The 21,472-nt window shown below is 33.3% G+C and overlaps 1 protein-coding gene across 1 annotated transcript in view; it reads left to right on the top strand.

Moving 5' to 3' along the window:
* Positions 1-488: 488 nt before the first annotated feature.
* LOC139491439 (uncharacterized) overlaps positions 489-21,472 on the top strand; it is a 29,691-nt gene continuing 8,707 nt past the window's right edge. The window contains exons 1-4 of the mRNA XM_071279136.1: positions 489-617; positions 5,068-5,367; positions 7,538-7,897; positions 9,125-9,427. Of these exons, the coding sequence (XP_071135237.1) occupies positions 542-617; positions 5,068-5,367; positions 7,538-7,897; positions 9,125-9,427 (1,039 nt within the window). The 5' untranslated portion in view covers positions 489-541. The remainder of the gene's footprint in view (positions 618-5,067; positions 5,368-7,537; positions 7,898-9,124; positions 9,428-21,472) is intronic.

Here is a 21,472-nt window from a genome sequence, read left to right as displayed (position 1 = left end):
ATTGTTGAAGGCCGCACTGTGACCTATAGTTGTTAATTTCTGTGTCATGTTGGTCTCTTGTGGACAGTTGTCTTATCTACATAATAATAAAGAGATAAATTATGATTGAGAACTTTTGTTAGAAAGCAAATGAAAATGAATTATTACTTGTATACTTATTAATTGATGAAAAAAAAACATTTTTAAGATCTAAATTCTAGCAATATGCATTGAAACACCAAAAGGTAACGATAAGAAACTGGTTGTTAAATTATAAAATGGTCAACACTAACTGTACATTCGTAAAGTATCACAGAAACCTTGATAACTGAATTTATGTGATAAAAATCCAAGTCGGAAAAACTAGAACTTAGCAGTAAGAACATAGTTCATGATAAAACGCTGATAAATCAGTGTTTTGTATCTATTTTTATAACACATCATATCATATCAGTGACAGATAGGGCAAATACTTGTCATTTTATCACTTAAACAGACTTTGTCCTTATACGAACAAAATAGCATCGACGCGCTTGTTAACGTTCGTAGACAGAATTTGATTATGAACTTTTTCACATATGATATGAACAATTTTGTGTTAGTAGGGTTGCTATGGAATTTGTTAACTGTGTATTCAGGTAATTATTGTTTTAACATTTATTTGAACTTGATTCAAAAACATAATGATCCCTTAAGTGAGAACAATTTTCTAATATAGTATAAAATTTTGCGCGAAACTATAACATTTGAATTCAATTGAAAATATCAGAAATAAATGCAAGTATGAATAAACAGTTAAAATATAACATCATAACCAGTATTTCAAGATTTTTTGTAAAACAGTATTCTAAAAATAGTTGACTCTTCCAAGACCTAACTTATATTAGCCTTTGTTATCAATTTCATAAAATTCGACAGAAAATTTAGATGTGAGAGTGTTTACAATGTAATGTTCAAAGTATAAAACATTTGAAAGTGCAATTCCATAACTCCAGTAAAAAAAAGCTCTGCGCTGATTTTCAGACTCTCAAATAAAATTGAAATCTTTAACATGAATTTCATAACAAACCTACAAGAAATGTAAGTATGGGAATGATCATAATTGGATTTTTTATATAATTAATACAACCACGGATTTAACAAATTATACACCTGCATTGAATTGTGTCCTTGTCTAAGATATTGCTTATATAATTCTAAGATAGAAAGTTTAAATAAAATTAGTGCGAACTTGTACACTTTCAAGTGCTAACGACATCGGACTGATATAATACGTACAATTGAAAGTTTGGGTCAACAAACAAACATACATCTCCATATAGTGAAGCGGCGAATGTTAAAAAAGTCACTTAGTTAACGAGTTTAAATTACCTAAATACCTCGTGGGATTTTAATGGTTTAAAATGTCTATCGATTATTCAACTTCAGAAAAATGTTTGTCGTAAAAATCAAATGTGGTACAAATGACGGTAAAAATAGTCTTAACTGACATTACTCTACTTGCATCGTATACCCCACTGCTGATTCGGTAATCATTTTTTATTACCAACCCGCTCTAAAAAATAATTTGTGAACAAAATTGGTAAATACATGAAAATCGGATTTTTTTTAAGGATGACCTTTGACCTTGATTTTCGGCATCATTGTACCAGCTTTTATATTTACGACACATATTTTCATAAAGTACACGATTTCAGCTTTCCAATGAGGTATTTATGTAATTTAAATTTCTAAAATAGTTCTCTCCGCCGCTCCACTAATATCTAGTGCACTGCGTTACGTTAGGGGGAAATACAGTTTTAATCAAAGATACCAGATTAAGCGTTGCTTCTTCATAAGACACATCAGTGGTGCTCGTAGATACATTTTTGTGGAGTAAAATTCATCGATACTTTGGGTTAGAAAAATTGATGTGTTTCTTATAAATTTATATGAACTAAAAGTTGTAGAGTTTTTTAATTTTCACTTGAAATTTTCTTGCATCATCAAGTTCATTCCGAAAATAAATGCTTTAATTTTTTTAGGAATATGTGGCAATAATTGCAAAAAAGGATTTTTATAGATAAGAAAAATAATTCAAATCAATAAAAATTCCATTCTTTCTTTGGTGCAATGCATTAGTCAATAAAGAAATGAAAAACATTTACTAACAAGTGTTGTGTTGTGAAAACTGTACCTACGGCTATTCGATTTACTTTGTCTATAAAGGAGAAGGATTAACTTTTTCTTTTTCAATTTGATTTGGCATTCCACATTTTGTCATATTGTTTTTATTGTAAAAAATGTTTGCCTGTTACAAGGATTCGCCTCTCCTGGTTTTTTTCATCAGGTTTGCCCAAATTGTTTATTCTCTTAAAAAAAAACACCCAGACTCTCACCTTTGGTTCGATTGTCTGACTTACAAAACGAATAACCTGGTATCTATGATGAGCTTTTGTGTTTAAATGTCTTAATATTTCAAAATCAAGGCCTAAAAGCCCGAGAGATTTACTAATTCAGTAAAACGTGTTCTCTTTTCCGCCTTATGTCGATTTAAGATACGACCTTAGATATGTCTTATATGAACACCACTACAGGTGTCTCGTGTAGACTTGTTCTAACAATTTCGATGTTACATTTTATCCAGATATATTTTAGAACGATCAAGATAATGGTTTTAATGTTTGATGGCGGTAAGCATATTAATTTCAACACTTTACTATTGCAAATAATCATTTGTGATTGTGTCAGTTAGCATTCCTTTGAATGGGACAAAGACATGATTTTAAAATCATTCTGACCGTAGACTCTTCATAACCAAACATCCCGGAACCGGCTGACATAATGATCATTTAACTGAAAAATTAAAGACGCTATGAGTACGAATCTGAATAAATACAATAAGATTATCAACAGATATAACTCAAGCCGCCTAGAAACTTTTCAAATATCCGCTTATGAATCTGAGAGTATGACCTTAGAGATCCAGTAGATGAAATCCGAATCTTACGTATTACAAAAAAAAACACAAAAACGTTCAAAGTCAACCATTAATGACCTACAAGATAAAAGAAATCAGACTTTTCCTCTTGTCGCTAAGTTCCTAATCAAATAACAAAATCAAAAGCTCTAATACATTAAACGAATGGAAGGGATAACAACTGTAATATTCCTGAATTTGTACTGGTATTTTCTTATGTAGAAAATGGTGGACTGAACCTGGTTTTATAGCTAGCTAAAGCTCTCACTTGTTTAACAGTCACATCAAATTCCATTATAATGACAACAATTCGTAAACAAAACAAACAGACATTATAGGTAAAAATGTAAAAAATAGGAGTATAGCAGTCAACATTGTGTTATAATCTTAATCCCTATAAAAAAACACTCAAATATTTAAAAAACAAAAACACAAAAACGTTCAAAGTCAACCATTAATGACCTACAAGATAAAAGAAATCAGACTTTTCCTCGTGTCGCTAAGTTCCTAATCAAATAACAAAATCAAAAGCTCTAATACATGAAACGAATGGAAGGGATAACAACTGTCATATTCCTGAATTTGTACTGGTATTTTCTTATGTAGAAAATGGTGGACTGAACCTGGTTTGATAGCTAGCTAACGCTCTCACTTGTATAACAGTCACATCAAATTCCATTATATTGACAACAATTCGTAACAAAACAAACAGACATTATAGGTAAAAATGTCAAAAATAGGAGTATAGCAGTCAACATTGTGTTATAATCTTAATCCCTTTTAAAAAAAAAACACTCAAATATTTAAAAACGAAACACAAAAAGGTATATATTAATTTACAATCTTATTCATTGCTTTTTCTTTTTTTTTTAATCCGCGCATAAAGGATTGAAAGACTTTAAGTACTGGCACAGAGTAGAATTGCGTTTTCGACGTACATCAGGTTGATCAGAGTGATAAAGGGCATGAATTTACCGCTTTGTTTATATCAGAATCAATGCTACGTGCTTTTAATAAAAAAAATGTTATAACAATTTTCTTACAAAATTAAAATATGTGGTATGATATCCAATGAAACAAATAACCAACATATAAACATACATTTAAAGAGGTTAATTCAATGAATTTGGTCATCGTTAGTTAATAATAATTTTATTTCAGGTAATTGATATTCAAAAACTTCAGTTCTTGTTATTTTATTATGTACCAAATGTATTTTAATCTGAATACATTTCTTTTTTATTTACTCTCATTTTCGTTTAAGGCATTAGCCAAAATGCCTGGATATAGTTTTTAGGGTTTAAGATTAGATACTTTGATTTGAGACTAATGCCTAACATTATATAGACAATTGGCCTACTGTCTATGCGTTAGCTTATTATCTAGGATTTAAGCTTAATGCCTAATCTGACTTATTCCCTCGAACATATAGATGCACAGCAATTTGAACACCAGTTGTAATATAAAGCATGAATATACTTTTGTTTTTACTCGTATATATCATGTGTATTTCGTAGTGCACACAACAATTATTGTCATAGTCAATTGTAAGAAATAACAAAAACCTTTCCAAATGTTCCATTTTTCAGTTTTTTTCTGAATCTGACTTATGTCTGTTTTTTTTAGTATATTTGCAAAGGTTACGAATAAATAGGTTTATACCAAGTGTCTGCTACGAATTGTATTGGTGATACATTTTTTAAGTGTATATATATTAATCTAAAAGGTTTAACAAACGAACATAATGTGGACAGCATGCCCATGCTTATATAATTAACATACATATATAAGTACTACTAATCTGATATTCGTTGATCAATTTAGAAATATTTTAGAAACCTCGGTGAAATCTTTAATGCTAGAATGACCTTTACTGCATAACGGCTATGAATTTTTATGTTCATTTTAGTAATATTTGTGTTTCTCCATGCATAATCTTTATTGTAAATTTTCGGAAATGATATATCCATTGATACTCTTTGTACATGTTGTAGGTATAACTCGTTTTTGAAAATGTGTTATAGATATAGGAAGATGTGGTATAAGTGCCAATGAGACAACTATCCATCCAAATAACAATTTATAAAGTAAAAGTATGCATGAAAACATAATGTCACTTTCTGTTTTAGGAGATGTACATGAAAAGGATTTCTGTTATGGAAAAACTCGACCCGTTATATGTAATATAAACGAGAAAATATCAATCAGGGATATATCATACGAAAGAAATTGTTCAAGCTGCCACTGTACCTTTTATACTGATTCGACATGTGCAGAATTTAGATTGCCAGGTTCATGGAAAAACAATTATTATTACGAAGGTTTATCTGGATTTAAACAAAAGCAAATTAAGGGTGAGAGAGTGTCATGTCCAAACAACGCACAGATATTCTCAAATCAAGCGCATTTAAAATATGAATGCATAAATGGTGAGTTTATTGAAAAAAAATAAACTGGTGCTATTTAATTCTTCAAAAAATTCAAAGCTAGTACTGAATAAGGGAAAACACATATATTTCGATGTCCACAACACTCAAACATATCCTCAATAAACAAATTAAGATAGATAGCAAAATAGATGCATGACATATCATAACCTTGCAAAGTTAGAAAGATCGATAGGGAAAGGAAAACAATCTGTAAATGTACAAATAAGACGACTATTCTGGTATTTCAGATCGCTTGCTGCAGGAGCAGGTTTTGCGGTAGAACCACATACATTTAAAAGAAGTCCGTAATTAATAAAAGTAACATTCGAGAAGTTTGTAAAATACGAAGGTGACAGGTGGTATGTACGTGCTGAGAAATGAGTGATTGATGATGAGAAAGAGGATTGGGATGAGGATGTAGTATTAAACGATAAGTCTGAGTGAGAGAAAATAATCAAAACATATAAAAATAAAATTAATCACCATGCAAAATATGTTGTCTTTTGTCTTTGAGATGGTTTTGTACGAACGCTGCCTATATGGATAGGATAAAACAACTAACTTTTAATGTTGAAGGGGCATAGGTTACGTGTTATAAAAAATGAAGGTATGAATTTCTTAGGTACAATCATAAATTAAAGTGAAAAAGTTAAATAATAATTCGCTTTTAGAAGCCAGTTTTGTTCAATTTGTCAAAATAAGCTAAAAAAAAAAAAAACTCGCTGATAAATTATTCAATTGCAAGTGTATAATTCGTCCTGATTGATTCCGTATTAATGTGACCTTCAATTAAATCCATATGCTAGATATTGATATTTAGCCATTGAAAGAAAAAGAATGACAATATTGAACATGTTGAAAGTGAAAACAAAAGTAAACCATTTCGTTGACTGATAAGATTCACTAAAATCATAATTATATAGGTAAAACGAATTTTTGGAACCCAAAACATGGAATCAAACAGACCAAAAAAGTCAAATAGCGCAAGGTCGCCATCTATTTATAGTTATGTTTATGTTTATTCTTGTACCTAGTTGTGTGAACGTATTTATATAGTAATATCTATGTTTATATCTTGTAATGTGACAGATGGCAGTCCTCAGAGGTCATCTTAATTATAAATTAGATGGAACACACAAAATGATGATATATGTATACAATTGGGGCCCATGCATCGCGAATTTCTTATTTCAGAGTTACGTTTTTGGCATGTTATAAATCAAATATGGGAATTTGGGTCAAATCGATGAACATAAATTTGACAGCTTATGTCCCATAAAACTCATTTTTATAGCTAGCTTGAATAAAGTTCAAATAAAAAACGTTTCCTGATTCATCATTATCCTAATTGCATACAAGAGTGCAACGGTTATCGAATGTTTTAAAGTAATACAAAAAGTTACTTCTGATCTGAGCAACAGAGAAAATTTGCTTCCTATTTTAATTTCAATTACTTGGGGTTTTCTCACGAAAAAAAATTAACAATGGTTCTACAGAAATTCCAATACCAACATTACCCAACTGTTGTATTTTTTTACAAAGTAAAAACTGTTCATATGAAATGTTTTATTAAAACATTTGTTCCGTCTTGTTCTTGAATTTTGTGACCGGGTCCTAAGTAGTAGTTCTGAACCAATAGTATCGAATGTTGTTGAAATAATTTTATGTCTATCATTTTAAAATGTCGTTTGAGCTGCATTTATTTTTTTCACTTCAGTGGGTTTTATTCTCAAAAACGAACGTAATATTTAACGGGAGTGACTTATCTATATTCCCGATTCTCGTAGAATAAGTTCTCTGTATTGGAAAATAATTTTAAACATTGTGAAATGTAGTTTACAGTGAAGACGCATAAAAAGTTCTGTAAAGAACTATAATTATAACGATTGTGATAGATCTTTGATTTTTAAGAAACCACGTCTGATTTAAAAATTTCTATTTTAGTTAAGAGGAGTAAAGGACATATTTGTTATGAAAGAATACTGTTATACAACTGCCTTAACTTATTTAACAAAATGAATCCTGAATCAGCCCATTACATGTGCATATAAATATTTCTTTCGACAGATTACTTTCATTATAAATGCCCATCGTAAACTTCTTTCGTTTCTTCGGCTATTGTGATTACTTACAGAATAAAAAGATAATAATTATGTTTGCTAATTTTCAGACAATTCTGCAATAAATTTTTGTACCAATTTTAAGAAGACAGAAGGACCAAGTGTGCACTTGAAGTATGGTTTTTCTTCATTGTTAACATCCAAACGAAACTGTAAATGTAAAGCTTTAACAACATCAGGAACTTTGCAAATTCAAGCTGTTGATATACGACTCCAAAATGTTTCGTCTGGAATATGTGACAAAGACCAAAATTCTTACTTAGAATTTGATTCGATAAACAATGTGATAAAGTGTCAACATCAACAGTTAATTGGTGGTTATGAAACAATTTACAACTCTTCTAACTCAAGTATAGAGTTGCTACTTCATCTGGACGGAGATCGTCCAATTGTCTGGATTGCTATACAAGGTAACACCATAATTTGTTTTTATTTGTTTTTGGTTTTTGCTAAAAAAAAAAAATTTAAAGATCTACTTTATAGTATATTTCGATTCGTTATTTGTAGTAAGTTTCTGTTTAAAACTTATAAATCAATTTTAGAAAGGTTTCAGACAGGTTGATTCAGTTTTCTGTATTCTTGAACGCCACCGGAGAAATAACTTATACAAATTTCGATGTACGATGACATCGTTTGGTTGTTATAAAACTGTCAGAGCAAGTAACCACTTTGCATGGAATAATTATTAGGACGCATTCTGCAAAGTTTTGATAAAAAGTTTTCACACTTTTCAAGCACATTTTTATGTTTTCCCCATCTTAATAATACAAAAGACTGAAACTCAGCATTTCTGGTCTTTCTAACTGTAATTTTCCGGCAAACATCATGCGAATATTGTCGATGAAATTGTTCAAGGTAGTATTATTTCATACCGACAAGTTTTCTTCCACTCTACCGTATAATAAATAACTGCGCATAGATGACCACGATGATATTCCAACAATTATAAATTTTCATCCAATTTAACTGCTTCAGTTATCCTTCAAAGTTATACATGTATATTGACTTGTTTTACTGATAGCAAGTTACTGTGCGTACCTTACCAGATATGGTAAGCTCACTTTATTTACACGAGATCTTCTAGAACATTAATAGTATCAATATTTTCATGGGATCAAATATTTTGACCAATAAACATGTCAATGGTTTACTGTGCTTTTCTGGAAATCCCAAAAATGCAACTTTATTTGATTCTTCAAGTTCTTTCTTCAAGAAAAAATTGGAAACGTAGTTGTCATATTAAACATGCCTACACAAGCTGTTTCATTTGTAATTCATTTCTTTGAACAGCTGCATTTTAAGTTCAGAATTTTGTAAATCGACATTCTGTATCCTATAACCTAATTGCACAATATGTGATTTATGTTACAAGGAATGGTTAGATTTTACAAAGGTTGTAACTGAAATTTATTTCCACATATTTTAAAACACTAATTATTCTAAGGTTATTCGGTTTTATTATGGGTTTTATTTTATTTTTTCTTTTAAATTAAGACATTTTCTGTGACACACTTCAATGCAAAGTAGTTTTTCAATTAACAAACCTTTGTTGTGCGAAATAGCTTCAAAAGTCATTTTTGGTTTTCTCCTATTTTTTAGTATTTTCATGAAATCAAAAGTGTATGTTTTCTCTTCAGCAACTTCAGGAAGGAATGTGAGTGTCGTATGTGGTAACATTGACGTCGACACTACACTTTCATATGGATTGACCTCTTCAAATTCAGAAGGTATCAATTTGACGACATCAGTAAATTTAAAAGAGACGAAATCAACCAAATTCACTCATTCGAAGATTGTTAATCCGACGATATTTACAAATTTAGAAATGAACAATCGGAAGACAGCATCACATTCGGAACAAACAAGTACTTATCACAATATTCAGCTTACCGACGTAACACAATACAATAAGATAGCAGAATCGGTATCTAGAATGACAGGTAATATAACATTACATTAAATATATATAAAGAGAAACTATGTATGAAGTAGGGTTGCATGAATACACATGCATTCTTTTACGTGGAAACTACAGATATGTTTATGATCATTTGTATTTATCATACAGTATATACTATATGCTCAGGCATAGATTACCTTAGCTGTATTTTTACACTTTTAGGAATTTTGGATCTCAATGCTTTTAACTTCGTACTTTATTTGGCTCTTTTTCTTTTTGGATTCGAGCGTCACTGTTTAGTCTTTTGTAGACAAAACGCTCGTCTGGCTTATATTTAAAATTAAGTCCTGGTATCTATGATGAGTTTATTTGTCTTACAGACATTTTTTTATGATAAAGTTTACACATTATATATAGATACATTTGAATAAGTTTATTGTTAATTATGTCACCCGATCGACAATGTCGGGTGACATATTGCTTTTCCTCTGTTTCTTTGTTATGTCACCCGATCGACAATGTCGGGTGACATATTGCTTTTCTTATGTTTCTTTGTTATGGCACCCTCAACGGAGTTGGGGTGACATATTGTTATTCTACGTTTCTTTTTTTTCTTATTATTTTTATTATTCTTCCACACATTTTGTCCATCGTGTTTCTAAGAATTGAGTGATCCAATATTGTTGGAACCATAACATAATGAGGACCCCCATTTGAAGTTGTGCACCTTGCTATGGAATGGTAAAACATGGCCGCCGTTTCCATGGAAACAGCACAAATGCGAAAAAAATCAAAGTGGTCCAAACTGGAAGAAACTCCACAGGAATGTTAACTGGCATGTGCTGATTTCCAGTTTGACTTTGGAATTTTCAAAATGGCTGCCGTTACCATGGAAACAGCTAAAATATCAAAAATTCTAACTCTTTCATTATAAGACCCAACTGGATGAAACTTTATGAAAATGTTCTCCAGTATGTCAAGATGTCAAGACAATATTTGGATAGTTCAAAATGGCCGCCGTTGTCATGGAAACTGGGGCCAGGTTTTGCATTGACCCTATGGAAAAATGCATAAAATCAGCATTTTTTCAGAGAGTAGTGCACCAAAGTAAATGAAACTCTATTGATATATAACATGACATGTGGCAAAGAGATGTACGCTTTTAGAATTTTTGAATTATCTACTGTAACCATGGTTGCAGCACAAATGTTCAAAATTTCCAAAAAAATCAAAATGCTGCAAACTGGATGAAACTTTACAGAAATAGTAACTGACATGTGCGGAGTTGCGTTTTGAAGTTGGAATTTCCAAAATGGCTGCCGTAACCATGGAAACAGCAAAATTGTCCAAAATTTTAAAATGCTCCAAACTTAATGAAATTTTACAAAAATGATGACTTGCATGTGTAGATGCACTCTTTGACTTTGAAATTTTCAAAATGGCTGCCGCTCGCCTGGCAATGGGGGGACGAGGGTGCCATCCGTTATTGCTAGCAATTACAAATCTAGTTTTTCTTATTTTTCTTCCACACATTTTGTCCAGGAGTTTTATGGAAATCCATTGCACCAAAGTTGATGGAACTCTTTTATATTAAGGACCCTTAGGGGAAGAGTTGCAAGCTCCATGGAATGGTTCAAGATGGCTGCCGTTTCCATGGAAACTGCAAAAATGTGAAAAATTTTCAAAATTCAAAATTCTTCATTATAAGACCCAAGTGAATGAAACTTTGTGGAAGTGTTACCTGATATGCCTAGATGTGCATGCAATATCAAGAGGTTCCAAAATGGCCGCCATTGTCATGGAAACAGGGCGAAAGTTTAACATTGACACTATGGGAAAACACATAAAAGCTACATTTTCTTGAAGAATATAGCATCAATCCCAATGAAACTTTATAGATATGTAACATGGCATGTTCCAATGTTGAACCTGTCTTTGGAATTTTGGAAATGGTAACTGTTACCATGGAAACAGCAAAAATTTCAAAAATTTCAAAATGCTCCAAACGAGATGAAATTTTACAACAATGTTAATAAACATGTGTAAAAGCGCTCTTTGACTTTGGATTTTTCAAAATGGCTGCCGCTCACCTGGCAATTGGGAAGGGTGCCATCCGTTATTGCTAGCAATTACAAATCTAGTTATTATTATTATTCTTCCACCTTTTTTTGTCCGACAGGTTTTTTGGAGTAAAATGGAACCAATCTTAATGATAATTCACTATAAGGAGGAACACAAAATTTCGGGTTGCAGTAGGGTCTAAGACCATAAAAAATGGCTGCCGTTTCCATGGAAACGGAACAATTTTGAAAAATTCCAGTTTTTGGTTTTGTGAATAATTTAGAGATGCTTAAACTCAGAATCATCATATTTTATCACAATGTAGGTGCCAGCCATATATTGGTTTTGGATGATATTGGCAATCATTGGAACCACTATGTTGCCATGGAAACTACCCCAAAAATTTCAAAAATTTCAAAATGCTCCAAATTTTTTGAAACTTCATAGTAACGATGAGCAACTTTGGTAGATGCCTAATTTGGCGTTGGAATTTCCAAAATGTCTGCCGTTACCATGGAAACAGTGCATAAGTGTCAAAATGCTCTAAAAACCTCAGGGTTTGGTAAATAATTTTGGTATGCTAGAACTTGAAATCATCAAATTTTTACACAATATAGTTGTCCACTATATACAGCTTTTGAATGATTTTGACAATCATTGGAACTCTTCTGTTACCATGGATACAGGACCAAATATTTCAAAAATTTCAAAATGCTCCTAAATTGATCAAACTTAATATGATTGTTGACTGGCAAGTCTGGATGATACTTTTGACTTTGGAATTTCCAAAATGGCCACCGTTGCCATGGAAACTGCAAAAAAGTCAAAAATTCTCAAAATGCTTTGAACTTAATAAAACTTGATATTATTGTTAACTGACAAGTACAGATGAGACTTTTGACTTTGAAATTTTCAAAATGGCTGCCGTTGCCATGGAAACAGCAGAAATGTGATTTTTTTAAAATGCTCTGAATGTACTGAAAATTTACAGAAAGATGTATTGCCATGAATGTATGTGCATTCACTATTAAACCATTTTGAAATGGCTGCCGCTTAGAGGCAATGGGGGGAAGGGTGACATCCGCTATTGCTTGCAATGGCAATTCTAGTTATGGCACCCTCAACGGAGTTGGGGTGACGTATTGTTATTCATCGATTCTTTTTATGGCACCCTCAACGGAGTTGGGGTGACATATTGTTATTCTACGTTTCTTTTTTTATGGCACCCTCAACGGAGTTGGGGTGACATCTTGTTATTCTACGTTTCTTTTTTTTCTTTTTATTTTTATTCTTCCACACATTTTGTCCACGCTATTTCTCGTAATTGGTCAGACCCATGTTGATGGAACTATACCATAATATGAACCGCCATGTGAAGTTGTGCAAGAGACATTGGAATGGTAAAAAATGGCCGCCGTTACCATGGAAACAAAACAAATGTAAAAAAAAATCAAAATTTTAAATCTTTCGTTATAAGAGGCAAAGTCTTGAAAGTTTATGTAAATGTTGGCAGTGGTGCCCCGAGGTACCAACAGTACTTGGAATTTTCAAAATGGCTGCCATTGCCATGGAAACTAGACAAAAGTTTAACATTGACCCTATGGGAAAATGCGTTTTAGCTGCATTTTCTTGAAAAATATAACAACAATTCCACGGAAATCGTAATTAGGAGTGTGTGCAAATGGTCACATGCAATTGCTGTACTGCTAACATGTACTAGAATATTCTAGAATAAAAATATGTATTTTATTTAATGTGCTTTAAAGAGAAAATCGCCACCGAGAGAACGAGAAACACTCAGAGTACAAATTACTGACATTTCTGCACTTGCGTTAAAGTACATATCCGTGAATGACACACCTGCTAAAATATACACATTAGCTGAAATCAATCGATAAACATGTAATTAAATTGTACACGATAAGTTACATGTATTGTATGATACGCGAGCTATTGAAGAATAAATTGAACAGTTAATACGCCGCTCCGTCAATATATACACATGTTGTCTGTCCTACGTCCCCTCTAAAAAGAATATTAATATGCTAAGTCCACGATAATATACTTCAGTATCACGTGACACCACCTTCCTACTTGCGCACGTGTCTAATTTTAGATTTAAAAAGGATTCCCAAACTATGTATAGAACTGAAACGTATTCTACGGAAGAGAAAAAAAAAGGGGGGGGGGGGTTTGGGGGGGGGGTGGATTTAGAAATGCTGATTCCGACATGTATAATAGATATGCCATTTGACTTTTGTACACTCATAATTGTTGATGCTACTGTGACAATGTGCAGTACGGGGTGCCATCGTCCGCTATTGCTTGCAATAGCAAATCTAGTGTTATAATAACTCATTCGCAATTCTTTTTTTTTCGGATGTAAGAAAAGCAAATAGAGTATTTTTCTCAATACTACATGCAAAATTGTGCGTCAGATATTTGTCACTGAACAGTATGAAACGTATAGACAATAAATAAACCTATGCAAAATGTGTCATTTTAGGCAATACAACGTATTGATCAATCGATCAATCAATCAATCAAATCATGATCAGAGTGATCAAATCATGATCACATTGATCAAATCATGATTAGAGATCGATCAATCAATCAAGTGTTGATATCAATCAAGTGCAGAATCCGAAATAAACGTCCCATCGCTATTTTTACGAACTGTCAATCATTCGATCAATCAATCAATCAAACGATCGATCAATTGATTGATTGATCAATCATGATCACAAACCTTCAATCAACCAATACACGTATCTTCTCCGTTGAATTCATGAAAGAAAAAACCTTTAATTCGCTTCGCGTATCATTATGGCACCCTCAACGGAGTTGGGGTGACATCTTGTTATTCTACGTTTCTTTTTTTATGGCACCCTCAACGGAGTTGGGGTGACATATTGTTATTCTACGTTTCTTTTTTTTATTATTATTTTTCTTCCACTATTTTTGTCCGGAGCCGTTCTCAGAATAGAATGGACCAAAGTCGATGGAACTATGGTATAATGTTGACCACCATGCGAAGTTGTCCCTCTGACTTTGGAATGGTCAAGATGGCCACCGTTACCATGGAAACAGCAAAAATGCGAAAAAAATCAAAGTGTTCCAAAGTAGAAGAAACTTCACAGGAATGGTAACTGGGATGTGCTCATTTACAGTTTGACCTAGGAATTTTCAAAATGGCCGCCGTTACCATGGAAACTGCAAAAATGTCAAAAATTTCAAAAAGCTCCAAAATTTATGAAACTTTAAAAAAATGTTAAGTTGCAAGTGAAGATGCACTCTTTGACTGAAGAATTTTAAAAATGGCTGCCGTTACCCTGGCAATGGGGGAAGGGTGCCATCTGTTATTGCTAGCAATTACAAATATTTTTCTTCCACCTAATTTTGTCCGCTCGCTTTCTCAGAGCCAAAGGAACCAATCTGAATGATGGTGCACTATAACAAGGAACCCTGACTTTCCTGTTGCTTTTTAATATTGGCACTAAATAAATGGCTGCCATCACCATGGAAACGGAAAAATGGTGGAAAAATATAATTTTGGAGTTAGGTGAATTGTTTGAGAATGCTTAACCTTAAAATCTTTAGATTTTAATACAATGTTGGTGCCCACTATATACTGCTTTGGTATGATTTTGGCAATCATGGGAACTGCTATGTTGCCATGGATACTACACCAAAAATTTCAAAAAAATGAAAATGCTCCAAATTTTTTGAAATTCTAGCATAACGATGAGCAACTTTGGTTGATGTGGAATTTGGCTTTGGAATTTTCAAAATGTCTGCCGTTTCCATGGAAACAATGCAAAAAGGTCAAAATGCTCCAAAAACTTCAGGGTTTGGTGAATAACTTTGGTATGCTTGAACTTAAAATCATCAAATTTGTATACAATATAGTTGTCCACTATATAGAGGTTTTGAATGATTATGACAATCATTGGAACTACTCTGTTACCATGGATACAGGATCAAATATTTCAAAAATTTCAAAATGCTCCAAAATTGATGAAACTTAATATTATTGTTGACTGCCAAGTCTGGATGAGACTTTTGACTTTGGAATTTCCAAAATGGCCACCGTTGCCATGGAAACTGCAAAAAAGTCAAAAATTTCAAAATGCTTTAAACTTAATAAAACTTGATATCATTGTTAACTGACAAGTAATGAAGAGGCTTTTGACTTTGAAATTTTCAAAATGGCTGCCGTTGCCATGGAAACGGCAGAAATGTGAAATTTTTAAAATTCTGTGAATGTACTGAAAATTTACAGAAAGATGTATTGCCATGTATATATGTGCATTCACTGTTAAACGATTCTGAAATGGCTGCAACTTAGTGGCAATTGGGGGAAGGGTGACATCCGCTATTGCTTGCAATGGCAATTCTAGTTTCTTTTTATTTTTATTCTTCCACACATTTTGTCCACGCTATTTCTCGTAATTGGTCAGACCCATGTTGATGGAACTATACCATAATATGAACCGCCATGTGAAGTTGTGCAAGAGACATTGGAATGGTAAAAAATGGCCGCCGTTACCATGGAAACAAAACAAATGTAAAAAAAAATCAAAATTTTAAATCTTTCGTTATAAGAGGCAAAGTCTTGAAAGTTTATGTAAATGTTGGCAGTGGTGCCCCGAGGTACCAACAGTACTTGGAATTTTCAAAATGGCTGCCATTGCCATGGAAACTAGACAAAAGTTTAACATTGACCCTATGGGAAAATGCGTTTTAGCTGCATTTTCTTGAAAAATATAACAACAATTCCACGGAAATCGTAATTAGGAGTGTGTGCAAATGGTCACATGCAATTGCTGTACTGCTTACATGTACTAGAATATTCTAGAATAAAAATATGTATTTTATTTAATGTGCTTTAAAGAGAAAATCGCCACCGAGAGAACGAGAAACACTCAGAGTACAAATTACTGACATTTCTGCACTTGCGTTAAAGTACATATCCGTGAATGACACACCTGCTAAAATATACACATTAGCTGAAATCAATCGATAAACATGTAATTAAATTGTACACGATAAGTTACATGTATTGTATGATACGCGAGCTATTGAAGAATAAATTGAACAGTTAATACGCCGCTCCGTCAATATATACACATGTTGTCTGTCCTACGTCCCCTCTAAAAAGAATATTAATATGCTAAGTCCACGATAATATACTTCAGTATCACGTGACACCACCTTCCTACTTGCGCACGTGTCTAATTTTAGATTTAAAAAGGATTCCCAAACTATGTATAGAACTGAAACGTATTCTACGGAAGAGAAAAAAAAAGGGGGGGGGGGTTTGGGGGGGGGGGTGGATTTAGAAATGCTGATTCCGACATGTATAATAGATATGCCATTTGACTTTTGTACACTCATAATTGTTGATGCTACTGTGACAATGTGCAGTACGGGGTGCCATCGTCCGCTATTGCTTGCAATAGCAAATCTAGTGTTATAATAACTCATTCGCAATTCTTTTTTTTTCGGATGTAAGAAAAGCAAATAGAGTATTTTTCTCAATACTACATGCAAAATTGTGCGTCAGATATTTGTCACTGAACAGTATGAAACGTATAGACAATAAATAAACCTATGCAAAATGTGTCATTTTAGGCAATACAACGTATTGATCAATCGATCAATCAATCAATCAAATCATGATCAGAGTGATCAAATCATGATCACATTGATCAAATCATGATTAGAGATCGATCAATCAATCAAGTGTTGATATCAATCAAGTGCAGAATCCGAAATAAACGTCCCATCGCTATTTTTACGAACTGTCAATCATTCGATCAATCAATCAATCAAACGATCGATCAATTGATTGATTGATCAATCATGATCACAAACCTTCAATCAACCAATACACGTATCTTCTCCGTTGAATTCATGAAAGAAAAAACCTTTAATTCGCTTCGCGTATCATTATGGCACCCTCAACGGAGTTGGGGTGACATCTTGTTATTCTACGTTTCTTTTTTTATGGCACCCTCAACGGAGTTGGGGTGACATATTGTTATTCTACGTTTCTTTTTTTTATTATTATTTTTCTTCCACTATTTTTGTCCGGAGCCGTTCTCAGAATAGAATGGACCAAAGTCGATGGAACTATGGTATAATGTTGACCACCATGCGAAGTTGTCCCTCTGACTTTGGAATGGTCAAGATGGCCACCGTTACCATGGAAACAGCAAAAATGCGAAAAAAATCAAAGTGTTCCAAAGTAGAAGAAACTTCACAGGAATGGTAACTGGGATGTGCTCATTTACAGTTTGACCTAGGAATTTTCAAAATGGCCGCCGTTACCATGGAAACTGCAAAAATGTCAAAAATTTCAAAAAGCTCCAAAATTTATGAAACTTTAAAAAAATGTTAAGTTGCAAGTGAAGATGCACTCTTTGACTGAAGAATTTTAAAAATGGCTGCCGTTACCCTGGCAATGGGGGAAGGGTGCCATCTGTTATTGCTAGCAATTACAAATATTTTTCTTCCACCTAATTTTGTCCGCTCGCTTTCTCAGAGCCAAAGGAACCAATCTGAATGATGGTGCACTATAACAAGGAACCCTGACTTTCCTGTTGCTTTTTAATATTGGCACTAAATAAATGGCTGCCATCACCATGGAAACGGAAAAATGGTGGAAAAATATAATTTTGGAGTTAGGTGAATTGTTTGAGAATGCTTAACCTTAAAATCTTTAGATTTTAATACAATGTTGGTGCCCACTATATACTGCTTTGGTATGATTTTGGCAATCATGGGAACTGCTATGTTGCCATGGATACTACACCAAAAATTTCAAAAAAATGAAAATGCTCCAAATTTTTTGAAATTCTAGCATAACGATGAGCAACTTTGGTTGATGTGGAATTTGGCTTTGGAATTTTCAAAATGTCTGCCGTTTCCATGGAAACAATGCAAAAAGGTCAAAATGCTCCAAAAACTTCAGGGTTTGGTGAATAACTTTGGTATGCTTGAACTTAAAATCATCAAATTTGTATACAATATAGTTGTCCACTATATAGAGGTTTTGAATGATTATGACAATCATTGGAACTACTCTGTTACCATGGATACAGGATCAAATATTTCAAAAATTTCAAAATGCTCCAAAATTGATGAAACTTAATATTATTGTTGACTGCCAAGTCTGGATGAGACTTTTGACTTTGGAATTTCCAAAATGGCCACCGTTGCCATGGAAACTGCAAAAAAGTCAAAAATTTCAAAATGCTTTAAACTTAATAAAACTTGATATCATTGTTAACTGACAAGTAATGAAGAGGCTTTTGACTTTGAAATTTTCAAAATGGCTGCCGTTGCCATGGAAACGGCAGAAATGTGAAATTTTTAAAATTCTGTGAATGTACTGAAAATTTACAGAAAGATGTATTGCCATGTATATATGTGCATTCACTGTTAAACGATTCTGAAATGGCTGCAACTTAGTGGCAATTGGGGGAAGGGTGACATCCGCTATTGCTTGCAATGGCAATTCTAGTTTCTTTTTATTTTTATTCTTCCACACATTTTGTCCACGCTATTTCTCGTAATTGGTCAGACCCATGTTGATGGAACTATACCATAATATGAACCGCCATGTGAAGTTGTGCAAGAGACATTGGAATGGTAAAAAATGGCCGCCGTTACCATGGAAACAAAACAAATGTAAAAAAAAATCAAAATTTTAAATCTTTCGTTATAAGAGGCAAAGTCTTGAAAGTTTATGTAAATGTTGGCAGTGGTGCCCCGAGGTACCAACAGTACTTGGAATTTTCAAAATGGCTGCCATTGCCATGGAAACTAGACAAAAGTTTAACATTGACCCTATGGGAAAATGCGTTTTAGCTGCATTTTCTTGAAAAATATAACAACAATTCCACGGAAATCGTAATTAGGAGTGTGTGCAAATGGTCACATGCAATTGCTGTACTGCTAACATGTACTAGAATATTCTAGAATAAAAATATGTATTTTATTTAATGTGCTTTAAAGAGAAAATCGCCACCGAGAGAACGAGAAACACTCAGAGTACAAATTACTGACATTTCTGCACTTGCGTTAAAGTACATATCCGTGAATGACACACCTGCTAAAATATACACATTAGCTGAAATCAATCGATAAACATGTAATTAAATTGTACACGATAAGTTACATGTATTGTATGATACGCGAGCTATTGAAGAATAAATTGAACAGTTAATACGCCGCTCCGTCAATATATACACATGTTGTCTGTCCTACGTCCCCTCTAAAAAGAATATTAATATGCTAAGTCCACGATAATATACTTCAGTATCACGTGACACCACCTTCCTACTTGCGCACGTGTCTAATTTTAGATTTAAAAAGGATTCCCAAACTATGTATAGAACTGAAACGTATTCTACGGAAGAGAAAAAAAAAGGGGGGGGGGTTTGGGGGGGGGGTGGATTTAGAAATGCTGATTCCGACATGTATAATAGATATGCCATTTGACTTTTGTACACTCATAATTGTTGATGCTACTGTGACAATGTGCAGTACGGGGTGCCATCGTCCGCTATTGCTTGCAATAGCAAATCTAGTGTTATAATAACTCATTCGCAATTCTTTTTTTTTCGGATGTAAGAAAAGCAAATAGAGTATTTTTCTCAATACTACATGCAAAATTGTGCGTCAGATATTTGTCACTGAACAGTATGAAACGTATAGACAATAAATAAACCTATGCAAAATGTGTCATTTTAGGCAATACAACGTATTGATCAATCGATCAATCAATCAATCAAATCATGATCAGAGTGATCAAATCATGATCACATTGATCAAATCATGATTAGAGATCGATCAATCAATCAAGTGTTGATATCAATCAAGTGCAGAATCCGAAATAAACGTCCCATCGCTATTTTTACGAACTGTCAATCATTCGATCAATCAATCAATCAAACGATCGATCAATTGATTGATTGATCAATCATGATCACAAACCTTCAATCAACCAATACACGTATCTTCTCCGTTGAATTCATGAAAGAAAAAACCTTTAATTCGCTTCGCGTATCATTATGGCACCCTCAACGGAGTTGGGGTGACATCTTGTTATTCTACGTTTCTTTTTTTATGGCACCCTCAACGGAGTTGGGGTGACATATTGTTATTCTACGTTTCTTTTTTTTATTATTATTTTTCTTCCACTATTTTTGTCCGGAGCCGTTCTCAGAATAGAATGGACCAAAGTCGATGGAACTATGGTATAATGTTGACCACCATGCGAAGTTGTCCCTCTGACTTTGGAATGGTCAAGATGGCCACCGTTACCATGGAAACAGCAAAAATGCGAAAAAAATCAAAGTGTTCCAAAGTAGAAGAAACTTCACAGGAATGGTAACTGGGATGTGCTCATTTACAGTTTGACCTAGGAATTTTCAAAATGGCCGCCGTTACCATGGAAACTGCAAAAATGTCAAAAATTTCAAAAAGCTCCAAAATTTATGAAACTTTAAAAAAATGTTAAGTTGCAAGTGAAGATGCACTCTTTGACTGAAGAATTTTAAAAATGGCTGCCGTTACCCTGGCAATGGGGGAAGGGTGCCATCTGTTATTGCTAGCAATTACAAATATTTTTCTTCCACCTAATTTTGTCCGCTCGCTTTCTCAGAGCCAAAGGAACCAATCTGAATGATGGTGCACTATAACAAGGAACCCTGACTTTCCTGTTGCTTTTTAATATTGGCACTAAATAAATGGCTGCCATCACCATGGAAACGGAAAAATGGTGGAAAAATATAATTTTGGAGTTAGGTGAATTGTTTGAGAATGCTTAACCTTAAAATCTTTAGATTTTAATACAATGTTGGTGCCCACTATATACTGCTTTGGTATGATTTTGGCAATCATGGGAACTGCTATGTTGCCATGGATACTACACCAAAAATTTCAAAAAAATGAAAATGCTCCAAATTTTTTGAAATTCTAGCATAACGATGAGCAACTTTGGTTGATGTGGAAT

The sequence above is a fragment of the Mytilus edulis genome, chromosome 10, assembly GCF_963676685.1.
Source record: "Mytilus edulis chromosome 10, xbMytEdul2.2, whole genome shotgun sequence".
In the NCBI taxonomy this organism is placed as follows: domain Eukaryota; kingdom Metazoa; phylum Mollusca; class Bivalvia; order Mytilida; family Mytilidae; genus Mytilus; species Mytilus edulis.
The sequence above is the reverse complement of the archived record's forward strand: the minus strand, read 5'-3'. Positions and strand labels throughout refer to the sequence as shown.